Here is a 23386-nt window from a genome sequence, read left to right on the forward strand (position 1 = left end):
CACTAAATGTTTTGTTTTGATATACAAGTTGTTCGGGTTTTTTCATCTAAAAAAGCGACATTAATTTTTTGACGACTTAATATAAACAAGATTAGAATACGTTATGTTTTTTCCAAATCATTGACATCGTATAAAAAAATGAGTCAAATATGTTACAATTTTCTTGCATACAATTACTTCATACAAACGGGAGTCAAAGATGATTTATAATTTTTTTTTTCAAATATCTAAATAGGAAAAAATTAAGTTCATAAACTGAGCCATTCCAACCGAGATGAAAGAAAATAAACAAATAAACCAATAACTTTTTTTATTCATTATTTTGTATGAAAAGTTATGATTATGTACGCGACGTTTTCAATAAATTCTGTTTTTGTGTTAGTTACGTTGAGCGTATATAGTCGAGAACACGGTGCGTTGTGCTTGCTTGAACAAGAGGTATTGTAATTACGTGTAGACATATTAACATTCTGAATATCATGCTCCTATTTAAAGAAGCAAGGCTTCCATCTATTCAGAAGCTGAATATTATTTTCTCAAGTGCAATTGACAAGAACTTCGATCACGATACACGTTTCTGGCTCAGAGTTTTAATGTGTTTTTTTTTCACAAACAGCACTAGTTCTGATTGATAGAAAAAGAGTTTATATAATATTAGACATGTGTCGAGATAGTGGAGGATTATTGATTTATTATCAACAAAAACTATACAGATATATATATATATATATAAGCCAAGAGAAGTACAACTCCAAGTTATGGCTAGTTATGTAATGTAATGCCTGAAAAAAACAACAACTAAATTTTCTATAAATTAAATTGTCCTTTTTAAACAGAGATGGCATGAAATAAGTGGTCATCGTTTCCCAAAGTCTAATTAATTAATCATGTAGCTTAGAATCATTAAATGAGAAACCCAATAAATAAAAGTTCGTGTTTAAAAACATAAAAAAACATTTGTACTTTTCTTTATTTTCTTTAAAAATAACAAATGTGTGTTTGGTTTTTTTTTATTCTAGAGATGATTTTGAGATTTACTGCCGCGTCTCTGTTATTGTTATCTGCCTTCTCTCTTCTCTATCAGTTAAATATTGGAGACGACTCTGCGCAGATAGCCCTTGGGTAGGTTTGCGCGAAATTCTGAAACGACTAAAATTTCCGAATGTTTGCTCTATATTCCCATTTTTGTTATTGATGTCACCAAAACCTCACAAATAATAATGGGCTATCTGCTCTCTGTTCTATCACAAGAAATCGGACCCTCAGCTTATGATCTTGTAAGTCTGTAATCTTACCGCTGACTCACAATAACTGAAAAGTATGACAAAAAACAAGCCAACTAAAACACACTTAAGAAAAGGATGACAAAAAACAAACTAACTAAAACACACTTAAGAAAAGGATCACAAAAACAAACTAACTAAAACACACTTAAGAACAATATGACAAAAACAAACAAAAACACACTTAAGGAAAATATGACAAAAAACAAACTAAAACACATTTAAAAAAAGTATGACAAAAAACAAACAAACTAAAACACACTTAAGAACAGTATGACAAAAACAAACAAATTAAAACACATTTAAGAAAAGGATGACAAAAACTAAAACACACTTAAGAAAAGTATAACAAAAAACAAACAAACTAAAACACACTTAAGAAAAGGATGACAAAAAACAAACTAACTAAAACACACTTAAGAAAAGGATGACAAAAAACAAACTAACTAAAACACACTTAAGAACAGTATGACAAAAACAAACTAACTAAAACACATTTAAGAAAAGGATGATAAAAAATTAAAACACATTTAAGAAGAGTATGACAAAAAACTAACTAAAACACACTTAAGAAAATTATGACAAGAAACAAACAAACTAAAATACACTTAAGAAAAGGATAACAAAAACAAACAAACTAAAACATACTTAAATACAATTAATCATAAAAATAAGTTAAAACACAAGATGAAGACAGAGAATTAATAAAGGCCTGGCATAGCCTGGTGATTAGGGCACGCTACCTGCGGGTCGCGAGTTCGAATCCCCGTCACACCAAACATGTCGTGGGGCGTTATAATGTAACGGACAATCCCAATATTCCCAACAGTTGACGATAGGTGGTGTTGACTAGCTGCCTTCCCTCGAGTCTGTTACTGCTAAATTAGAGCCATGTTGATTTGTCCGTCGTCTCTACTTAAACACACAGATCTGTTTTTAATTATACCATTACTCTACCTTAAGTTCCTTTCTATGTTTATTTGTGCATTTCTTAAGATTTTTACATTTTTACAGTCATAATTACCATCACAATTCCAGAGATGTTCAGCTACAGAAGATGACATAGTGTTGCCATAGAGACGACGGTCCAATCAACATGTTCCATTTTAAATATTTATCTAACTTAAATATTCTCTCATTTACGATTTACTTTCCACCCCTTGTTTTCTTGACTTTGAATAGTCGGCTGTAAGTAATAATAAATATGTTACCTGTCACTGAGCCAAAAAACGTCGGTTTTTGTATTTTTGTACTCTGAATATCACAGCCCAATTTGCCCGGAAAGAGATTATATACGCTATCCGAATTTGAGAACCACTGACCATACGAAGATCAACCAGTCAACAATAACCGCCACTTTACTTTTAACCGAATAACAGGATTGACCGACACACTTAAAACACGCTGGCAACTGAACCTTGTGAGCGTATTCTTCTGATCCCCAATACTGTACGCTAACCACTACGCTAATATAATAGGTTGTTAGGCCAAAGAAGCTAAACTTCATGTCATATGATGACAGAAAGTTGATGTGAACAATACGTCTGGTGTACAGGTAATTCTACAATACCTTCATTGTTGTAAGTTTCTAATTAGTTTTCATAATTGTTGGAGACTAAGATTATTTTATGAGAAATCAGATAACGAAAAAAAGTGATTTCCTTGCTCACGAGAAGAGAAAATGGGTCTGTACGTGTAAAAATTAATAATATTTCGTTACATATATTTATATATTACAAATATGACTTGTTGTTGTTTTAAAATAGGTGTCGCTGATTTTAGTAGATGCAACTTGTTGTATAACTGTTTGCTGTTAACAAACTGCATGATGGGCAACGCGTGTAGTGCCCACCACAGAGATCGAGCTCCGAATTTTGGTGTTATATGCCCTCAAGCAGTTATAAGAGGTGCGTCAGCATTTTACAGATATTTCATGATTCAATGATTCAAACAATTGAACGTTTGAGTTAGACCTCGTTATTTCACTTCCAACCAAGCAAAATAATGCCCACTATTACGTTTTCTACAACCAAATTTTCTACAGATTTCCAAAGTTCAAAGCTTAACTAAATTTACCCTTATAATTGCAAAACCCAGAATTTGCCCTGATAAAACGTTGTACTGAATTGTCACTCCAAGATATTGGTTGGGCAGCAGTTACCGTTCACTAGACATATAATTTGGATATTGTAAAGAGGATTTTGATAACCAAAGCGGTCGATTTTCGTGGCTTTGTGCATATAAACAGTAAAATATAATTAAAGATATTTTTATTTATTTGTAGTTAAGCACAAAGCCTCACAATGGGCTATCTGTGCTCTGCCCACCACGGGTATATAACTATATAGAATCAAAGTGTAATATTTCTTCCTTAGCAATAACATGACTTTTTACCATCATTAAAAAGTGATTAAATGAACCAGTGAATAGATTTTGTTTAGAACGAGCAAGAAATAGATAACAAAGATAATTAACAATGATGTATGTATATTAAGACAAATCAGTAAGTCTGTCATCCTTAGAGGAAGGACGTGGCCAAGTGATTAGCGTTTCGGACTGCAAATCGAAGGGTTGAAGATGTGAACAGGTTCCGCACTTGTTATAAAAGAGCCAAATAGCTTGAGGTTACGGAATATTCTGACTGGCCGCCTTCCTTCTAGAAAGTAGTTCAAGAGTAGAAATAATTTATCTAATCCCTAAGGGTCTCTGACCAAACCATTTGGTCTTGTGCATAAAGTGTCGTTCAGTTGGCTTGTTTGTTTGTTTGTTTGTTATGGATTTCGCGCAAAGCTACACGAGTGTTATCTGCGCTAGCCATCCCTAATTTAGCAGAGGGAAGGCAGCTAGTCATCACCACCCACCGCCAACTCTTGGGCTACTCTTTTACCAACGAATAGTGGGATTGTCCGTCGCATTATAACGCCTCCACAGATTGCGAGTCGAGCTCTCTAACAACCTGGCCATGTTCAGTTGGCAATTCCAATTCTGTTATTCATTGTTGGTGTTATTTTATTCATTCAATATCTTTCTGGGGCACCTCCAAACTTTCTAGAAACAGCCATAAAAGTATACGTGTGTTGTAAGTTTGTAATGCATTTAAGTAAAAGACGCAAAACTCAAAAGTTTTCGAATAGTTGACTATTATTTTGTAGTTTTGGGTCTTTTGTGTGTGATATTGTGTGCTAACTCTTCACGTCAGAACTGTAAGTCAGTGCAAACCAATAAGCAGAACGCCATCTTTTAAATCGTCGTATATATAGCGCTGGGTAAACACAAGTTATCAGCTGTTTCTGAATACTTGCTGATTGGTTCGTTGTTCCGCTTATGATGTTGGGTTGTGATCTATAGCAGAACGTTTTTTTTATTTAACTATTATAATTGACATTTTCTTTTTTCTGACTGTGTTGTAATATTTCTCAGCGTAACGTTACTTCTAGAATCTGAATATTCTATTATTTTTCAAATCTCTTTAGGTTTACTTGTTTGTTTCGTATTTTTCGCGCAAAGCTACATAAGGGCTATCTAAGCATAGCCGTCTATAATTCTGTACTGATAGACTACAAGAAATGCGACCAATCAATAGCACTGAATCCAAACTCTTGGGCTACGTTCGAATAATAACATTTATCCGTCACTCGTATGAGGCACCCACGACTTCAAAGTACGAAGCACGTTTTTGCGGAAACGGGACGCGATCCATGAACCGTCTAATTCACAGTCCAAGCACGCTAACCACTAGGTCACATCCGATCCATTTCGTTAGGAAAACATTTGTTTTTATATATGATCCAATATGATAGACTTTACGGATTATATAATTCTGTTAGGAAGAGAGACTGTTAGGCTATCTGTTGAGGCTACCGTGGGGAATCGAATCCCGGATTTTAGCGTTGTAAGACCCCAGTCTTACCGCTGTCAGTCAGGAAGTCATTTTTTTCCACAACATTTAATAGCTATTTAGTTATTATTCACTTTCTTTTTCCAGGGCGCCAAGAAAAAACAACAAAAAATTTTATTTGACAGTTTTCTTGTAATCTCAGCAGGGACTTCCTGACTGACAGCGGTAAGACTAGGGAATTTTTTTCCACAAAATTTAATAGCTATTTAGTTATTATTCACTTTCTTTCTCTTTTTTGTTGTTTTTTCTTGGCGCCCTGCCTGCTGAGATTACAAGAAAACTGTCAAATAAAACCTTAGTCTTACCGCTGTCAGTCAGGAAGTCATTTTTTTCCACAAAATTTAATAGCTATCTAGTTATTATTCACTTTCTTTCTCATTTTTGTTGTTTTTTCTTGGCGCCCTGCCTGCTGAGATTACAAGAAAACTGTCAAATAAAACCCTAGTCTTACCGCTGTCAGTCAGGAAGTCATTTTTTTACACAGAATTTAATAGCTATCTAGTTATTATTCACTTTCTTTCTCTTTTTTGTTGTTTTTTTCTTGGCGCCCTGCCTGCTGAGATTGTAAGAAAACTATCAAATAAAACCCTAGTCTTACCGCTGTCAGTCAGGAAGTCATTTTTTTCCCACAAACTTTAATAGCTATCTAGTTATTATTCACTTTCTTTCTCTTTTTTTTTTGACGCCCCCTGCTGAGATTAGAAGAAAACTGTCAAATCAAATACTCCCAGACAAACCAAATAAACGTCGGAAGAAAATGGAAACGCCTTGCTTTTTTTTTCTTTCTGTAGCCAAGATAAGCATGCAGATACAAAGAATGAAATTAATCTGATATGCAGCATGTCGGGAGAAACGTCAAAATTAAAAGTTATCACACCAGTAAAATGTCACATCCATAACCATACCATTAGGGGATGATTCTTACATCGAACCAGCTTGCATCATTGTGACACACACAAAACGAATAAAATATCTCTTGGTATATAAGAAACTTTCGGAAGAGTTAGATTTCGACTTAAAAAAGGACGCGTTTTGAAAAGTTAACATTTAAAAGATGCATGAGAATAACAGAACGTAGGGTTACCGATATTGTCTTATACACAATAATCTCTGATGACATTTAAGTGAACTGTTCTCATATCCATCCAGATCTTACACTAGTGATATTTTCTTGTTTATTACATAGGCTAAAACTGCTTTATAAAAAGTATTCTGTTTACATAGATATATATATATATATAAAGCTGTCATAAAAAACTGGTAGCTTTAAAGCTATAGTCTCTATATTTATTAGTAAACATAGTTTAAAGATAACGAATTATGTAGAAAAGTAATTGTACCGTAAAAATATTCTAGTTTTAAGTTAACATCTCCTTTTCGGTGAGCACACATTATGTCTCAAATAGGTGGACTAAGCATTATACAGAATATTTTGAGTGTTCATTCTTAGTGTTTTAAGTCAAACAAATATCTTATACAGTTTGATGTTATGTGTACCCCTTTACAACACTTAGTGTTTTGAATCAAGTAAATATCTTATACAGTTTGATGTTATGTGTACCCCTTTACAACACTTAGTGTTTTGAATCAAGTAAATATCTTATACAGTTTGATGTTATGTGTACCCCTTTACAACAGCGGGAAGAAATTCCGTTTCTGCATGGAACCAGTTAACTTTCAGCAAAGAAAAAGCTATCATCGAAAAGGCTAAAAAAAAATCATTGATGATTTAATATTCTTAGATGAACAGAGAATAAAGCCCGGCCATTCTGTTTTATCGATTAAGCAATGAGTACAGTTATGGCGGGAACTAAAGGTACGAGCCGGTATGTTCGGTATGTGTTTTCTGCTGTTAATAGGCAGCCGAAAAAAATGGCCTCACAGAGAGAGAACTACGATGTTCAGTTACCGTTTATTATATATATATATATATAATCAATCTCGGAAATTTTATTTGTTACTTACCTTAGGCAAAATATCCACGCACTCACTATAATTTGTCCAGTTCCCCCACATCCATTCGCTATCTTCATTGCACACCCTGTATGCAAATGCATCTGAGAAAGAGATACGTTTTGAAATGATTGGCAGACTCTGGTACATTCTCTTTTATCTTACGTAGCACCTTCAACCTTTAGATCACTATTACTACTATACTAACTCGAGCTAGAGAAATCTAGTTACTCATTAATCATTTTCAGCATTTATATTTGATTATAAACATTTCAACTGTCAACTTATTTATGATCTTACAATCTAATTACTAAGTGATATCCTCATCTCTTAATACTCAACATTTTTAAATTTTGTTAAGCCTAATTAAAACCTTTCGATTTAACAGAAATCTGTTGGACAAGGAGTTGGAGAGTAATTTATCGTTTGTAAAAAAAAAAAAAACTTACAAGGAAACGAAGTTTGTTATTAGGCATTTAATAAGGAATTCTACAAGTATGTTTTTAAATAAGTTAGGAAACATTAGTTTCGGGGTTTCTATTGAAAAAAATTGTTGTGAAGTTAAGCCTATCCGTGAACGTAACTAGGAAATGTTTAGTAATATATTTACCAAATAATCCAAAAGGGCTCACCCACTGATAAAACACTTTACAAAAGTATTATGTAGTGATTTATGACTAGTAATTTAGCAGGAAGGACAACACGTATAAAGTGGTGTATAAATTTTTGAAACGTACTTTTGAAAATCAAATTAATTATCTGTCTGAAAATTAATATAAAGTTTAACAAAATAAGACTGAAATATGTTCAGTAGACTGTTTCGATTATCATAACCACATCAGTGTATATAATATATGCGTTATAAACATAAGGGAAAGATTGAGTGAATACATTCAATAGTACAACATCCCCCCCCCCCTTGGGGTTCCCCGGTGGGACAGCGGTAAGTCTTCAGATTTACACTGCCAAAATCAGGGGTTCAATTCCACTCGTTAGACACAGCAGATAACCCGATGTGGCTTTGCTATAAGAACCCCCCCCCGTGGATCTTCAAAAACAGAAAAATTTACGGACTTACAGCGCATAAATTGGTGGTTCGATTCTTGATACAGCAGATAGCCCATTGTGTAGCTTTGCACTCAAATAAACAAACAATAATACCACAGAAATATTGAAGAACTGCGTTCATTAATATGCGAGAAAAATTGACTGAATAAGTTCTATGATAGATACCCGAAAAAGTTGTTGTTTTTTTTGTTATGATATTCACGCAGAGCCACACGAGGGCTGTCTACGCTAGTTTTCTGTAATTCTGAACATACAACATGTTGAGAGAAACGTAAAGCTTCAAAGTTAACAATAAAGTAAAACGTGAAAATGTGCAGAGAGAGATGTGGTGGTGGGGAGGGGGCAAATATATAATTGTTATTTGTTTTCTCAATCTAGTATTTCTAGTTTTTATGTGCAAGAATGGAAACAAAGGAAACTTAAGATATATTTCCAAGCATTAATCTAAAGTTCGATTGTTTCAAGAAAATCGGAACTTAAAACTGGGATACACTAATGAAATAGTGGTGTTTGACTATCACTTTTATAACACACCCATGGCCCCAAAGTGCGGAGTACGATTTTACGACAATGAGACGATAATCATTGAATCACGCCGGGCCTTTTTCGGAAAAGATTGAATTCATTCAATACTACTAAAGTAACACGAAGTGAATACGTTCAATCATATCCGAAAATTCCATTTTTGGTTTGTGCCAAGATTGGAAAAGATTGAATTCATTCAATACTACTAAAGTAACACGAAGTGAATACGTTCAATCATATCCGAAAATTCCATTCTTGGTTTGTGCCAGGAAAAAAATTAACGTAGAATACCGTTGAATTATTCATTATCTAAATTTTGTTAAGTGATTCAATTTAAAAGTTTGAAATGTTAAAATAATCTTTAAATTTCTGCATTAGTAAGTTTAGCTTGTTTGTTTGTTTGTTATTAAGCTCAAAGCTACACAATAGGCTATCTGTGCTCTGCCCACCACGGGTATCGAAACCCGGATTCTAGCGTTGTAAGTCAACAGACATACTGCTGTGCCACTGGGGGGCTGTAAGTTTAGCTCATTCATTTTAATGTTTTAGTTAACGGATCTTCAAACTCGGAAAGGCTTAAATTTTTAACAGCAAGAAAACAAAACGAATAAGAAAATAGGCTCCTTGTGTAAAAACTACTCTACAATGAAAATCGTTGTAACTGTTATGGTAATTTAAGAAACTTTTATGTAAAAAGCACATTTTACTTGATGCGGGGATAGGAGGTCGAATATATAATATATTATTTTGTCCTTTTTATCCAGTGTTTCTGGCTCTTGTGTGCAAGAATGAAGAGAAAGGGAACTATGTTTTCAAACACTTATCTAAAGTTTGACTGTTGAGCGAACAACAAAAGATAATGTTGCTCTTTAAGCAATTGTACCTCATAATTTCAAAACCATCGTTAGCGGATGAAAAATGTATTTAAAAATATCATAGAGATTCCGCTTATAATGTTTAAAAAAGTAACTTATCATTGGAGCTTGTCCTCAGTTTTTGTTACCTCGACAGCGATACAATTATAAAAACCAGTTTATTAGCAACGACCGTTTCTGCTGCTGATATCTAGAGAGGGGCCTTGTACGACCTGATGGATGTGGCGCTCGATTTGCAATTTGTGGGTCGCGAGTTTGAATTCCGTCATCAAACGTGCTCGCCCTTTCAGCTGTGGAGGCGTTATAATGTGACGGTCAATCCCACTATTCGTTGGTAATAGAGTAACCCCAAGAGTTGGCGGTGGGTGGTGATGACTAGCTGCCTTCCCTCCAGTTTTACACTGCTAAATTAGGGACGGCTAGCGCAGATAGCCCTCGTGTATCTTTGCGCGAAATTCATAACAAACAAACAATAGGAAGAATCATTCTATAGTCTGAATAAAAAAACACAATATGTTCTTTAATTAGTATAAGGAAACAAGATTATCGCTAAATAAAAAAAAGCTATGTAGGACTGGCTTCTGAGATTGAAAAAAGGAACCAAGCACGATATTGATGGAATTAGACATATCACTTGATCCAACTAATGATCTCATAGCAGACGAAGCTGTCTCGACTTTACATGGAGAATAAAATCCTTACATTACTGGCTTTCCACTATGTCTATAGAAAACTTGGTGTTTGAATAGAATCTCATCATTATACCTTTCCATTAGTTAACTTTAGAATATTACTTTTATGACTATTTTACAATAGAGTAACATTTTACGGATGAAAAATTGTGGGTCTGTTTGTTTTGCAAGTGAGGAAGCCAGTAATGTAGGGATTTTATTCTCCATGTAAAGTCGAGATGGCTTAGTATCCTATGTGATCATTAGCCGTCCATGTGATACGTCTACTTCCATCCCTATCTTGTTTGCTTTCGTTTTTTTTAAGTTCAATGGTCAGCTCTACATAGTTTGTTTTATTTAGAGATAAATTTGTTTCTAATACTTGTTTGTTTACTTTTTTTTGAAAAAATGATGGCGTACATGGGTTACAGAGTGTATTCTACAGCTTTATAAATGTTTCATATAATAATAATAATAAAATAGGTTGTCCAAGATCGTGAAGATTGTTCTGCTCTATCAAATGATGATAACATTTTAGTTACTGGTAAAACTAGGTAGGCGCTAGGCCTGGTGATGTACGAAAATAAAAAAAATCTAGGTTTTGGGACACTCTAGATAGCTGAAAAGCGTCATATACACCGGAGATAGAGCGGCTCAGTCAGGTAGCTCTTCATATCTAGCTTGTGATGAACTGTAGAGAAGAAAATTCAGAAGACTTTGTATTGCTTTAATATGGGCATCCGTACCATCACTTCATAGAGTGCTACACACTCTTCGTTAAAGAATTATCAGTGTGTGTGTTTTTATTACAGCAAAGCCACATCGGGCTATCTGCCGTGTCCACCGAGGGGAATCGAACCCCTGATTTTAGCGTTGTAAATCCGTAGACTTACCGCTGTCCTAGGGGGGGACAATTATAAGAACAACAACATATTATCAAATTATGTATTTATTACGTTAACACTAGGCTGATTATGATGACATATATAAATTAAATACAATACGATTAAATTAGAAACACCAAGACTGTTACAATACTTCTCAAATCTGATCAAAAAACACACTTGAATACGAGACTATGAAACTTTTAATATATATATATACTTAAAAACATAGGTCTGTTTGCTTGTTTATAGTTAAGCACAAAGATATGCAATGGGCTATCTGTGATGTCCTCACCACGGGTATCGAAACCCGGTTTTTAGCGTTATAAGCCTTCACATTTACCGTTGTGCCACTGAGGGGCAAACATAAGTCACTGGCCCAAATAACATATACCAGCTTCATGACATTTTTAGTTAATGAAATATTAACCAATGGAAATATTGTGGTCGTAAAACAGTGTATTTCTGTCACATTCATTGTTATATAGTATGCTAGTGTATTTTACTTGCTGAAAATCCGAAGTTTCACAATGTCGGTGGAAATGCATTTATTAGTTTGGTTATGTCCCCCAAGAATCTAGCGTAAGTAGACTTTCAACGGTAAAATCAGGGTTTCGATTATTCGCGCAGATAAAAAAAAAAACACAAAAACAAACAAACGAACAGTCGCTTGGTTATTTACTGAGAGTAGTCACACTGTAATGGATCAAGGAGGTTTCTTATTTATTTATGAAATTTATAATTTCTTCAGAACATTTTTTTTTGTGACTCCCTCAATGTATATTACGAAACGCCAGAGGAAAACAAAGGAAAATAAAAGTCTTGAATCGGTTCGGTAGCTTTACTTTAAGTTCATTATAAAATTTGTTGGATATTTTAAACATCCTATACATGCACTCTCGAAACACTCAAACTCCACATATTTGAGAAGATTGTTTGTTTGTTTGTAGTTATGCACAAAGCTACACAAGGGCTATCTGTGCTCTGCCCACCACGAGTATCGAAACCCGGTTTCTAGCCTTGTAAGTCCGCAGACATACCGCTGTGCCACTGGGGGGGGGGGGGGGTTGAGAAGAAGAAGCAAATGTATGTTTACGCTTTTGTTTTAATCTTTGCAGTGTACTTTGAAAAAAAAATTACCTTTGTTAACAGTACGATTAAATATGTATAATTATTTAATAATTATATTTGATATTACTAATTAGTTTAAAGCCTAATTAGTTGCAGCTGTTGATATGCTGAGAACTACAGGGAAAACTCAGAGTAGAAGTGTGGTAATAGCGCCGGTAGTCGATTCTGGGTTTTGTCTTCTTACTAAAGACTAGGTTCTAGCCACACGTTCGAAGCCTTCTCCCATTAGGACTTCAATCAACTAATGTGTTTTAATGGCCTCAAGAAGAGTTTCTATATTTTGCTTTCTTCTATACTAGGTTGAATAAATGTTACAAATATATATTGATTCATGCTGGTAACAAACTGTTTTGTATAAATAAAATGTTGCCCAAGACCTGATCTCCCAGTGTTGATTATAATTTTTGTAAATTAATCTCGGATTGTAAAATGACGTACATCATTTTTTTAAACTATAAATGATTATTGGTTTATTATGCATTTCGCGCAAAGCTACACGAGGGCTATCTGCGCTAGCCGTCCCTAATTTAGCAGTGTATAACTATAGGGAAGGTTGCTAATCATCACCACCCACCGCCAACTCTTGAGCTACTCTTTTACCAACGAATAGTTGGATTGACCGTCACATTATAACGCCCCCACGGCTGAAAGAGTGTGACGGGGATTCGAGGTCGCGACCCACAGATTGCGAGTCGAACTCCCTAACCACCTGGGCATGTCGGGCCCATAAATGTTTATTAAATCTATACATACGTACCCCTGTCTTCATTAACATGGCTTAAGGAGATAGTTGTTGATGCCAGGATTTCCTTACACAGTTTATGAACCATGTGGCCAGCTGGTGTTGGAGGCCAACATAAAATCGAATCCCAGGCGGCGCCGCAGTGTGGCCCTGTAAAATTTGGTTGGTTAAATTTTGTTGAAAGGTAAATAAATAGATAAAAAGGATATTAGTTTTTATTGTTCTTTGCTAATTTTACAAATGTGTTTTCAAAGTAAAATACTTGAAGCTCATTCCAGATAAATATTTAGAGCATCTTTTCACGAACGTTAATTTCTATCTTGAAAATAAATTAAAAACAAAATACAAGTAGTTGTATTATATTAACATTATTATCGAGTATGCAAAAAAAAAAATACGATTATTATAACTGTAACAAAGTAATTGGAAAAGGGAATCATGGGACTTTATATTAAAACCAACACACATTTTTTGTAATACATTCACAAGTTTACATGCTAATGTATTTTAAAAGAAAAAACACCAAATGAAACATTTTAGCTTATCTGACATTTCTGAACTGTTGCAAGCTTCTAAAAAAAATACAGTAAAATAATGTTTTTATTGCATATAAAAAAACAGTTATACAATGTCATACTTTTGCTACATTTTTCTTTATAACTTCGATGCTAGCTTGAAAACGATATCAAAAAAGCTAAAGACTTTTCTTGTTATATCATAAAATTAACATCATTAGGAGGGAGATCATATTTGTATAAGGCTTTAACAAACAAAATCGGATCTATAAATTAGGAGAATTAGTATTTTACATCTTAATTATTACTTATCGATACATTTGAAAAAAAAAAGAATTAATTTGACTTACCATTGAATATATGCTGCTTAAAAAATACTTAAAATCGCGAAATGTTTTATAACCATTTTTAGATACACTTTATTTCATCAAGTTCAACTATATGCCACCAGGGATGCAAAGACGTAAATTATAATATATCTCTTGGATCAATTAATCAAACAGCTTTAAAATGTTACATTAAGCATAACAATTAAAAGAGAGTTTTCCATGTCTGTTTGTAATTAAGTACAGAGCTACACAATGGTCTATCTGTGCTCTGCCCACCACGAGTATCGAAACCCGGTTTCTAGCATTCTAAGTCCGCAGACATACCGCTGTGCCACTGGGGGGCGTTTTTTTATGTCATCAAACATTTAAGTTAACTGTGTTCTCTAAATATGGAATACTGTCTTTTTATTGTTACTTTCATTAGCACAAATCCGGCTCCAGCTTTTCTTACCTGGAGGGGGTGGGTGGGTGTGGGGTATTTTGACATATAATGGAGCCATATTTAGAATTAGATGAATAGACAACATTAGCTTGTGGAGACAACGACATTTCAGGAGGCGATCCCCTGATCCCCTTTAGCGCCCTCTCTGTGCATCTATATGAAGAATTTGATGTGAGCTTCTATTATCTGTACTTCAAGTATGGAACCGAATTAACAATTACTTCGTTGTGATGTAAAATTCAATCAATAACATAAGAATTAATAATTCACGTTATACTTTAAAAACTGCTTCAATGTTTTATTTAAAAAAGAAAATCCATTAAGAAAAACAAAAAGTAGTTTTTAAGGTATTTCCGGAGTAAATATGTTTTCCAATACAAGAAAAATATACTGTTACTCAATAAGTCAGTAATCTTGCCCGGGAAGCATGAATTTTTTTTTTTTTTACTTAACCTGTCTCAGTAACAAGACATTCGATATTGGAAAAGATTGTGTACCAACCCTCACACGAGAAGACAGAAACATATTGTATTCTGTTTAAAGGTTTTATTTAAACAAATTCGGTGTCATGCACAAAAGCCTAAATACATATACCTAAGAGAAGAAACGTATAGTAAGAAAGTGAATTTTAGCATATTTGTGAACACAAAATTTTTGCGAAAAACTTGAAATCACGAATAGAATTATATTCATGGGTGTGTCTGTGCAGCATAAAAGCAGCTACACACTGTTGTTTTCAAGTTGATATCGTCTTTAGTAAATGCACTTCGAAAGAAAAGCTTTTAAAACGAATCTTTCAATGTATCAGAATATTTTTCCAAGAGGATGATCTATGAAATAAGCATCATGATTTAGGAATAATTCTACGCATAGGTGGGCAGTGTTCTTTCATTTATAAATTTTAGTCTTTTTTGCTGTTGGATGTGCCCTACTCCAAATACGTGAACCCTGATAAATATATTTCGGTTTCATGTATTAGTGAGCAGTGCAGATCTTAGAAGCAAACTACCGATTTTTATGTGTTGGTAGGTAATGTGTTACGTCCTTCTTCTTTAAATTATTTTCTTATAGTATTGGTAATAATGTTTAAAATAATTTTAATTATTTGTATTATAATTATTTTTTACACCTACGACGATTAGTTGGTATTATTAACGATTCTAAATTAAAGTAAATATTAATAGAATTGTGGGCGAAGCCTTCCGATGGTTCAATTGTCAATCTGGGGACTTCTAACGCTACAAATTGGGTTTCGATACCCGAAATGGTCAAAGCACATGTACCTCCTTATGCAGGTTTGAAAACTTTAATTTGTGGCAATTACCTATTGAAATGAAACGAGACGACAACGTTTTCTTCTACTTAGAAAGAAACCGAAACGTCATTTACTTTTCTTTCAACACGCAGCTGCAATACATTAAATTTATCAAACCTTTTATGTCTACTCTGCCTAAAGTTCCACTGAAACAACATCCCATTATACATATTTGCGCTTTAGAAGAAACCAAATTTCGGCTGAAAGTATCATTAACAGCGAGTTACTCAACCAGGGATTTAATGATGTCTCATCAGCATAAGTTTAGTTTCATGTGTATCGATTTATGCCATTATATATTTGTAGACAGTTTGTCATATAGATTTGAATCTTTTAACTCATAATTTACTTATTTTTCTGTTTTAAATCTATAATTAGTTTACCGTTGATTAAAAATGATTAACAATTCCTTTGATGGATCGCTTGACAGAACAGCAACATATGGATTACCTCCCCTTTTTTACATCAATATTAATCTAGTAGGGAAAAGTGAGATAAGACGGTCCCCTTTCGCAAAAAAAAAGAAAAGACACCTTTTTATATCACCAGGTATACCATGCTGCCATCTAAAGTGAATTATATGTAATTACTGTTCACGTTACCCCGTGCAGTAACACAGGTATCTGAGGATCTTCGATTCGGCGCTACCAGATACTCTTCGTACTTCCAGCATGATTGTGATGTAAGAACGACAATAAATCCTCCTGCTCAGTTAAGAGCAGCAGCTTTAGGCAGCGGTTGCTGCCGGCTATCTTGTCTCAACTTCAAAGTTAGAGACAGCAAAAGAGTCTTGACTTGACCATTTGCATATTTTGTGCATAAGGTGTTTCTCAGAAGAAAAAACCAAACAAAAACATTTGGTACTTATATGTTGAAAGCCCTAGTTTAGGTCAGGTTTGCATTAGGAAACCCACATTAATATTTTTTTCTTTCCCAGATACTCATTTTAATACAAAGTAATAGTTTATATACGGGGATTATAATACAGTATTTCCACCAATAGTATGACACATTCTTATTTCAGAAGTTACGAATACTGTGCGTTCGTAGTGAAAAATTGATTGACTGGTCCACATTGAAGAACCTCAATTTTGCTATTCTTTCTTAACTGTCTGAATATATCTTCTCGCAAAAATTTTTCGTGTGTGAGAAAATGAAAAGAGTTTTAGTATTTACTCACACGTACAGGCCTGGTTTGAGCTGGGTAGGCAACTGCCTAGGGGAGCCAATTCAAGATAATCGACTATTTTGCGCTCGCTCTTCATCTTTTGCCGTGTATTACTGATCGATTTAACTATAAAACAAGCGTATATTAGGTTCAAGAAACCAGACTTTAAAAGAGTTCTTCTAAACTTTGCAGCTAAAAAAGAAAAATGCGAGAAAAATCGAGTTCTTCCAAAGCCTAATAGCTCAGCGTGAGACAAAGGCGTATTAAAATAGAAGTTTACTAGAAATGGCAACATTTTGTTCATATTTTGTTTTCTACTGAACAATTATTGACTGGTTATGAAGGCAACAAATGATCCGTTGTTCGAAATCACCAGTCAATAATCGTTTAATTCCAACCCATCCCCCTCTTCTTCCGTTTTGAGTTTTACTAAAATCTGATTAATTAGCGCTACCACATAGTATACTTAGCTTACATCCTCGGTTCTTCATGCAAGTCTTAAAGTTCAACATTTTACTGAAGATTTTGATATGGTTGTAAGAATCAATAATAAATCAATAAGATTTAGAAATTGCTTAATTTTTCAAAATATATCAGCTCATCATCATGTGATAGGCTGTACCAAATTTTAATTGACTTCGTGTATCTTTCTCTGAGATGCAGAACAGAGATCACGTTGTCGTTTAATTACTTACCGACAAGAGTGAGTCATTGTAACATGATTAAAGTATAATAAATGCAAGTATCGGTAGTTTCTGATGTCGGCATTTAAACCTACGGTGAAAGCTACAGTATTAAAATCATATTTAATATTGTAATTTTTTCTGTCTGTGGATGAATGAATACGTACGTACCTTCAGCTATTCATTAGCTGTGGTTTTGAAATTTATGTGTTAAATTTAAACTGAAGCTAACACACTGATATGTGTTTATGACATTTATTTGAAAAAGTTTTTCTCTTTTACTTTGTGTTTTAAATTATCTGTGGCCACCGCTGGTGTTTAACCCGCATTTTTAGCATTATTAACTCATAATCTTACCCCTAAACCACCTGGGGACTTTCTCTTTGATAACTACTTTAACATAGCTGTTACACATTAACAACGAGCTTCTATTAGTAATGAAATAAGGACCGGGGATACATAAACAAGAAGCTTATCTGAAGGTATTTTGATCATAAGAGTTTAGTAATTGTATTGATATTTGAGTTACGTATTTATGATAGAGATATATAAACCATATTACGTGGATATTCTAATTGTCTTCGTATTAAAGGTTCAGTAATTATTCAGATATTTGGATTACATTACCAGTATGGTGATGGCTAATCAATATTAACTGGTTATTGAATTGTCCCAATGATAAAGGTTCAGTAATTATTCAGATATATGGATTACATTACCAGTATAGTGATGGCTAATAAATATTAACTGGTTATTGAATTGTCCCAATGATAAAGGTTCAGTAATTATATAGATATTTGGGCTACATTACTAGTATAGTGATGGCTAATAAATATCAACTGGTTATTGAATTGTCCCAAAGATAAAGGTTCAGTAATTATATAGATATTTGGGCTGCAATACCAGTATGGTGATGGCTAATCAATATTAACTGGTTGAGTTGTCCCCATGATAAAAGCTCAGTAATTATTCAGATATTTGGGCTACATTACTAGTATAGTGATGGCTAATAAATATCAACTGGTTATTGAACTGTCCCAATGACATATTTGGGCTGCAATACCAGTATGGTGATGGCTAATCAATATTAACTGGTTGAATTGTCCCCATGATAAAGGTTCAGTAATTATATAGATATTTGGGCTACATTACTAGTATAGTGATGGCTAATCAATATTAACTGGTTATTTGAGTTGTCCCCATGATAAAGGGTCAGTAATTATATAGATATTTGGGCTGCAATACCAGTATGGTGATGGCTAATCAATATTAACTGGTTGAGTTGTCCCCATGACAAAGGCTCAGTAATTATATAGATATTTGGGCTATAATACTAGTATAAACACATCAGACCTTAATGTAAGTTTATAACATGGATGCTATGTAATTATTAAAATCATAAAAGCGAGTTTTTTTCTCACAAGCTTTTGGTTACAGTTTATTCAAAATACTCAAATTTTCTTAACTAACTTATTATCATTATTCAGTAGACAAAGACAAAAACACCTAAAGATGGTTCCTGAAATCGTAACTAAAGACATGTAAAAAATAAAAAAGTGAAACAAAAACCCTATACTATACTATACGAGGAGTAAAACGACTGAGAAAGTTGTTAGTTTGAACTGATATTTTAATCTCATCAGTAAGAGAAATATTCAATTCAATTAGTCTGTTATGCACACTACTATGATCGTATTTAACAGTGAGTGAGAATTCATTTGTAAATTCGTGATTATAAGACGATACTTAGTGTCATAGAATAATTGAACAGTTTCTTTCGGTCATATATATATATATTTATAAAGAAACACAAAGCTAGGAGTATTTGTATGATTTGTTTGTTTGTTACACAAAACGCTCTGTTCACCATGGGGAATCGAACCCAGGATCTTAGCTTTATGCTATTTGTCTGAAGCAGAATGCGTTATCATTTATAGTAAACACAACAGAACAGATCCATGGTAACAACCTTTCTCTGTGATGATGAAAAATAGGATCGTTGAATAATTGAAGCTAATGCTGCTTTCAAAACGCTTATTGTGTCTTGTTTCTTATCCATTTGTGATGTAAAGTGTTCTGACAATTTCCTAATGGATAGACACTAAATATATGTATTATGATTTCTGGAACTGACCAAGTGGATACTGTTTTCTTTTCATGTAGCTAAGTAATTTATTTCTACTTTAAATATGCTTCGTTCCATTATAGAAATACATGACATTATATTGAAAATTTAATAAAATTTAGGCCGTACCTTATTAAGATTGGGAAGACACTTATGTAGAGTTTCCCACAGATTTATTACAGAAATAAAGTCAATATTTAGTAGTACACAATACATATTTAAAATGAGACTGTCTCTAGTCTCAAAATAGAATTATATTTGTTTTAATTAATACTTTTATTGAATGAAGATAGAATACTGGGAACTGTCTCATACAGTCAACGTGTTTCGACGTCTTCCGCGTCATCGTCCTAACTAACCATTATGTTACCGCCACTAGAGACTGTCTGGTAAGTCTGAGAGCTTATAACACTAAAAATCAGGGTTCGATCCTTGCGGTGGGCACAGCACAGATAGCCCATTGTGCAGCTTTGTGTTTAAACAACAACAAACATCATGTTTCCAGTAGTTGTACTTAACTTAAATCCGGAAATTCCAAGTAATTTTACATAACTGTTCTAAGATAGATCTTCTACAGGATTATCTAAAGAGTAGAACATGTTACTTAGTTATCTAAAAAGGCACTGAGTCTATTAAACCATGACTACATCTACCGCTCACATTTCTAAACCTGAGAAACTTCCAATCGTACACAGCAGGTTAGTTCTGTAAATCCCCATCCCACCAAACATGCTCGCCCTATCAGCCGTGGGGGCGTTATAATGTGACGGTCAATCCCACTATTCGTTGGCAAAAGAGTAACCCCAAGAGTTGGCGGTGGGTGGTGATGACTAGCTGCCTTCCCTCTAGTCTTACACTGCTAAATTAGGGACGGCTAGAGCCCTGGTGTAGCTTTGCGCGAAATTCAAAACAAACAAACTGGTTCTGTAAACTTCTAAAGATGACTTAGATGCACTACGACGTGAAGGACTCAAGTCGGTTTTAGGAACAAGCTAAAGTTGTTGTTCTTTGCGGTTCAACGATTTTTAGTTTCTTTGTCTGCAGAACACAAATATCCAATCTGATCGATCACAGCTGCAAGAGTAAGATATGTCGCCGAGTTCTTGCCTTTTGTGTCTTTTACAAAATAACTACGAAATGTATTCTGTGAACGATCCAAAACAATGTTTATTTTTTTTCTGGAAACTATGTTAAAACAATCAAGCAGAATTGAGTGTTTATATTACTGTGGATATTGAAATGTTACTGTTTATATTACTATAATGATATTGTTGTGGATATTGAAAGGTTACTGTTTATTTTACTGTAATCATATTATTGTGGATATTGAAAGGTTACTGTTTATATTACTGTAATGATATTGTTGTGGATATTGAAAGGTTACTGTTTGTATTACTGTAATGATATTGTTGTGGATATTGAAAGGTTACTGTTTGTATTACTGTAATGATATTGTTGTGGATATTGAAAGGTTACTGTTTGTATTACTGTAATGATATTGTTATGGATATTGAAAGATTACTGTTTGTATTACTGTAATGATATTGTTGTGGATATTGAAAGATTACTGTTTATTTTACTGTATTCATATTCTTGTGGATATTGAAATGTTACTGTTTATAGTAAAACTTCAGTGTTAATACTGAATTACAATTACTTAAATAAACATGGATAGTGATATAACGTTACGCTAGGCCGATATGAATTTATAATAAAAATGTTACTTTCATACTATTTCCAGAACTATAATCACCAGTTCAGTGAGAGGTTACAACAAGTATATTTAATACGTTCATACCATTTCTAGAACTATATTCATTGTTTCAGTATGGGGTTACAGCAAGTATAGTTACTATGTTCATGCCATTTCTAGATCTATATTCAGCAGGTCAGTACGTAGTTACAACAAGTGTTTTTATTACGTTCATACTATTTCTAGAACTATATTCATTGTTTCAGTACGGGGTTACAGCAAGTATAGTTACCATGTTCATGCCATTTCTAGATCTATATTCAGCAGGTCAGTACGTAGTTACAACAAGTGTTTTTATTACGTTCATACTATTTCTAGAACTATATTCATTGTTTCAGTACGGGGTTACAGCAAGCATAGTTACTATGTTCATACCATTTCTAGTTCTATATTCACCAGTTCAATACGGGGTTACAACAAGAATAACATGTTCATACTATTTCCAGAACTATATTCACCAGTTCAGTACGGGGTTACAACAAGGATATTACGTTCGTACTATTTCCAAAGCTATTTTTATGACATTCCATTTTCTGTCCGAGAAAGCTTCATGGTCGCACATACATTAGATTATTTGTCTGTGGAATTTCAATTAATGTATCAACAATTTACTTGAAATTACTAGGGCCTTCTTCTGCTTAAAATATAATGTCAATCTTTTTATAGAGAAGCCGAATATCGATTATTTATTCGTCGAATCTTAAAGTTGTTCCGTCTTTTGTGACGTTAAAAGTCGTTGGAAGCGGTGAAATACCTACATAAATTCTTATCATTCTTCGTATTTTATGTATTTAAGTTACTACGCAAGAGCAACAGTGTGGAGAGATATACATCGCTTTAACATTCTTCAGTTCTCAAGTAGGCAGATTGTTGCTGACTTTTAGAAAATACAACGCCAATCACGTGATAGAGGATAATATGTTGCAACTCGTACAAACATATTGTTGTATTCTTTACCTAATTATATTTTCTGTTTAAGGGTGAAAATACAATAATACGGCATCGCTCACAACTTGAAACCTATTGGTTACAATATAACAATGTGTGAAAATTTACAATTTAAAACATACCGGATACAATACAGTAATGTAACATTGGATACAGTATAGACAAAAGTGTGGCAAAATGTGCTCTTTAAAGATTATTGGTTACAATTCAACAATAAAACATATTACACAATGTTTAGACTTTAAAACCAAATATACAATATAACCTAGTGGCAGAGTTCGCTCTTCGAAAACCTAGTTCAGCAATGAAACATATTAGGCAATGTTCACACTTTGAAACCAAATATACAATATAACCTTGTGGCAGAGTTCGCTCTTCGAAAACCTAGTTCAGCAATGAAACATATTAGACAATGTTGACACTTTGAAACCAAATATACAATATAACCTCGTGGCAAAGTTCATTCTTCGAAAACCTAGTTTTCAACCTAAAATTCATACTTTGATCGCAACTAAATGCAATCCAATAGTGCTCTAAGTTCACGCTATATTCATTGTTGGATTTGGTAAGTATTAGAGGTAAACTTAGATTATAAACATACTAAATGTATTTCAGAATGGTCCTCGTACTTTCAAATACGAACTATGTCAAGAATATGATATTACATTTTTTGTACCGGGATTAAAAGGAAAACTATATTAAAAAGTATTGTTTTATATAATAACAAAACAATGTGAATTATATATATATGTGTTAAATAACAATACGATTTTGAAGAGTAAACTTGCGAACATGTAGTTAACACGTAATATTTCATAAGAAAAAGGGTTTTGGAAATATATTATTAATAGCTCCATAAGGTATCATAATTCATATCATGTTTTAGGCTTAAGCTTGGCTTAAAATGGTTAGCGTATCCGACTGTAGATCCGTTGATGCGTTATAAGAATGACAATCAATCCTGCTATTCCGTTAAGACTAGCCGCTTCAGGTGCTGCTGACTGGCTTCCTTTTCTTTGGTCTGAGGCCCGGCATGGCCGGGTGGTTAGGGCGCTCGACTCGCAATCAGAAGGTCGCA

General features: G+C 33.7%; 1 protein-coding gene across 1 annotated transcript in view; it reads right to left on the reverse strand.

Annotated features, from left to right (window-relative positions):
• The window catches only part of LOC106460107 (corticotropin-releasing factor receptor 1-like), a 110238-nt gene that overhangs the window by 46166 nt on the left and 40686 nt on the right, over nucleotides 1-23386 (reverse strand). Inside the window, exons 2-3 of the mRNA XM_013919790.2 lie at nucleotides 13046-13180; nucleotides 7147-7238 (exon numbers count right to left, since the gene is read on the reverse strand). Of these exons, the coding sequence (XP_013775244.2) occupies nucleotides 7147-7238; nucleotides 13046-13118 (165 nt within the window). The 5' untranslated portion in view covers nucleotides 13119-13180. The remainder of the gene's footprint in view (nucleotides 1-7146; nucleotides 7239-13045; nucleotides 13181-23386) is intronic.

Source organism: Limulus polyphemus, unplaced genomic scaffold (assembly GCF_000517525.1).
Source record: "Limulus polyphemus unplaced genomic scaffold, Limulus_polyphemus-2.1.2 Scaffold710, whole genome shotgun sequence".
NCBI classification, from domain to species: domain Eukaryota; kingdom Metazoa; phylum Arthropoda; class Merostomata; order Xiphosura; family Limulidae; genus Limulus; species Limulus polyphemus.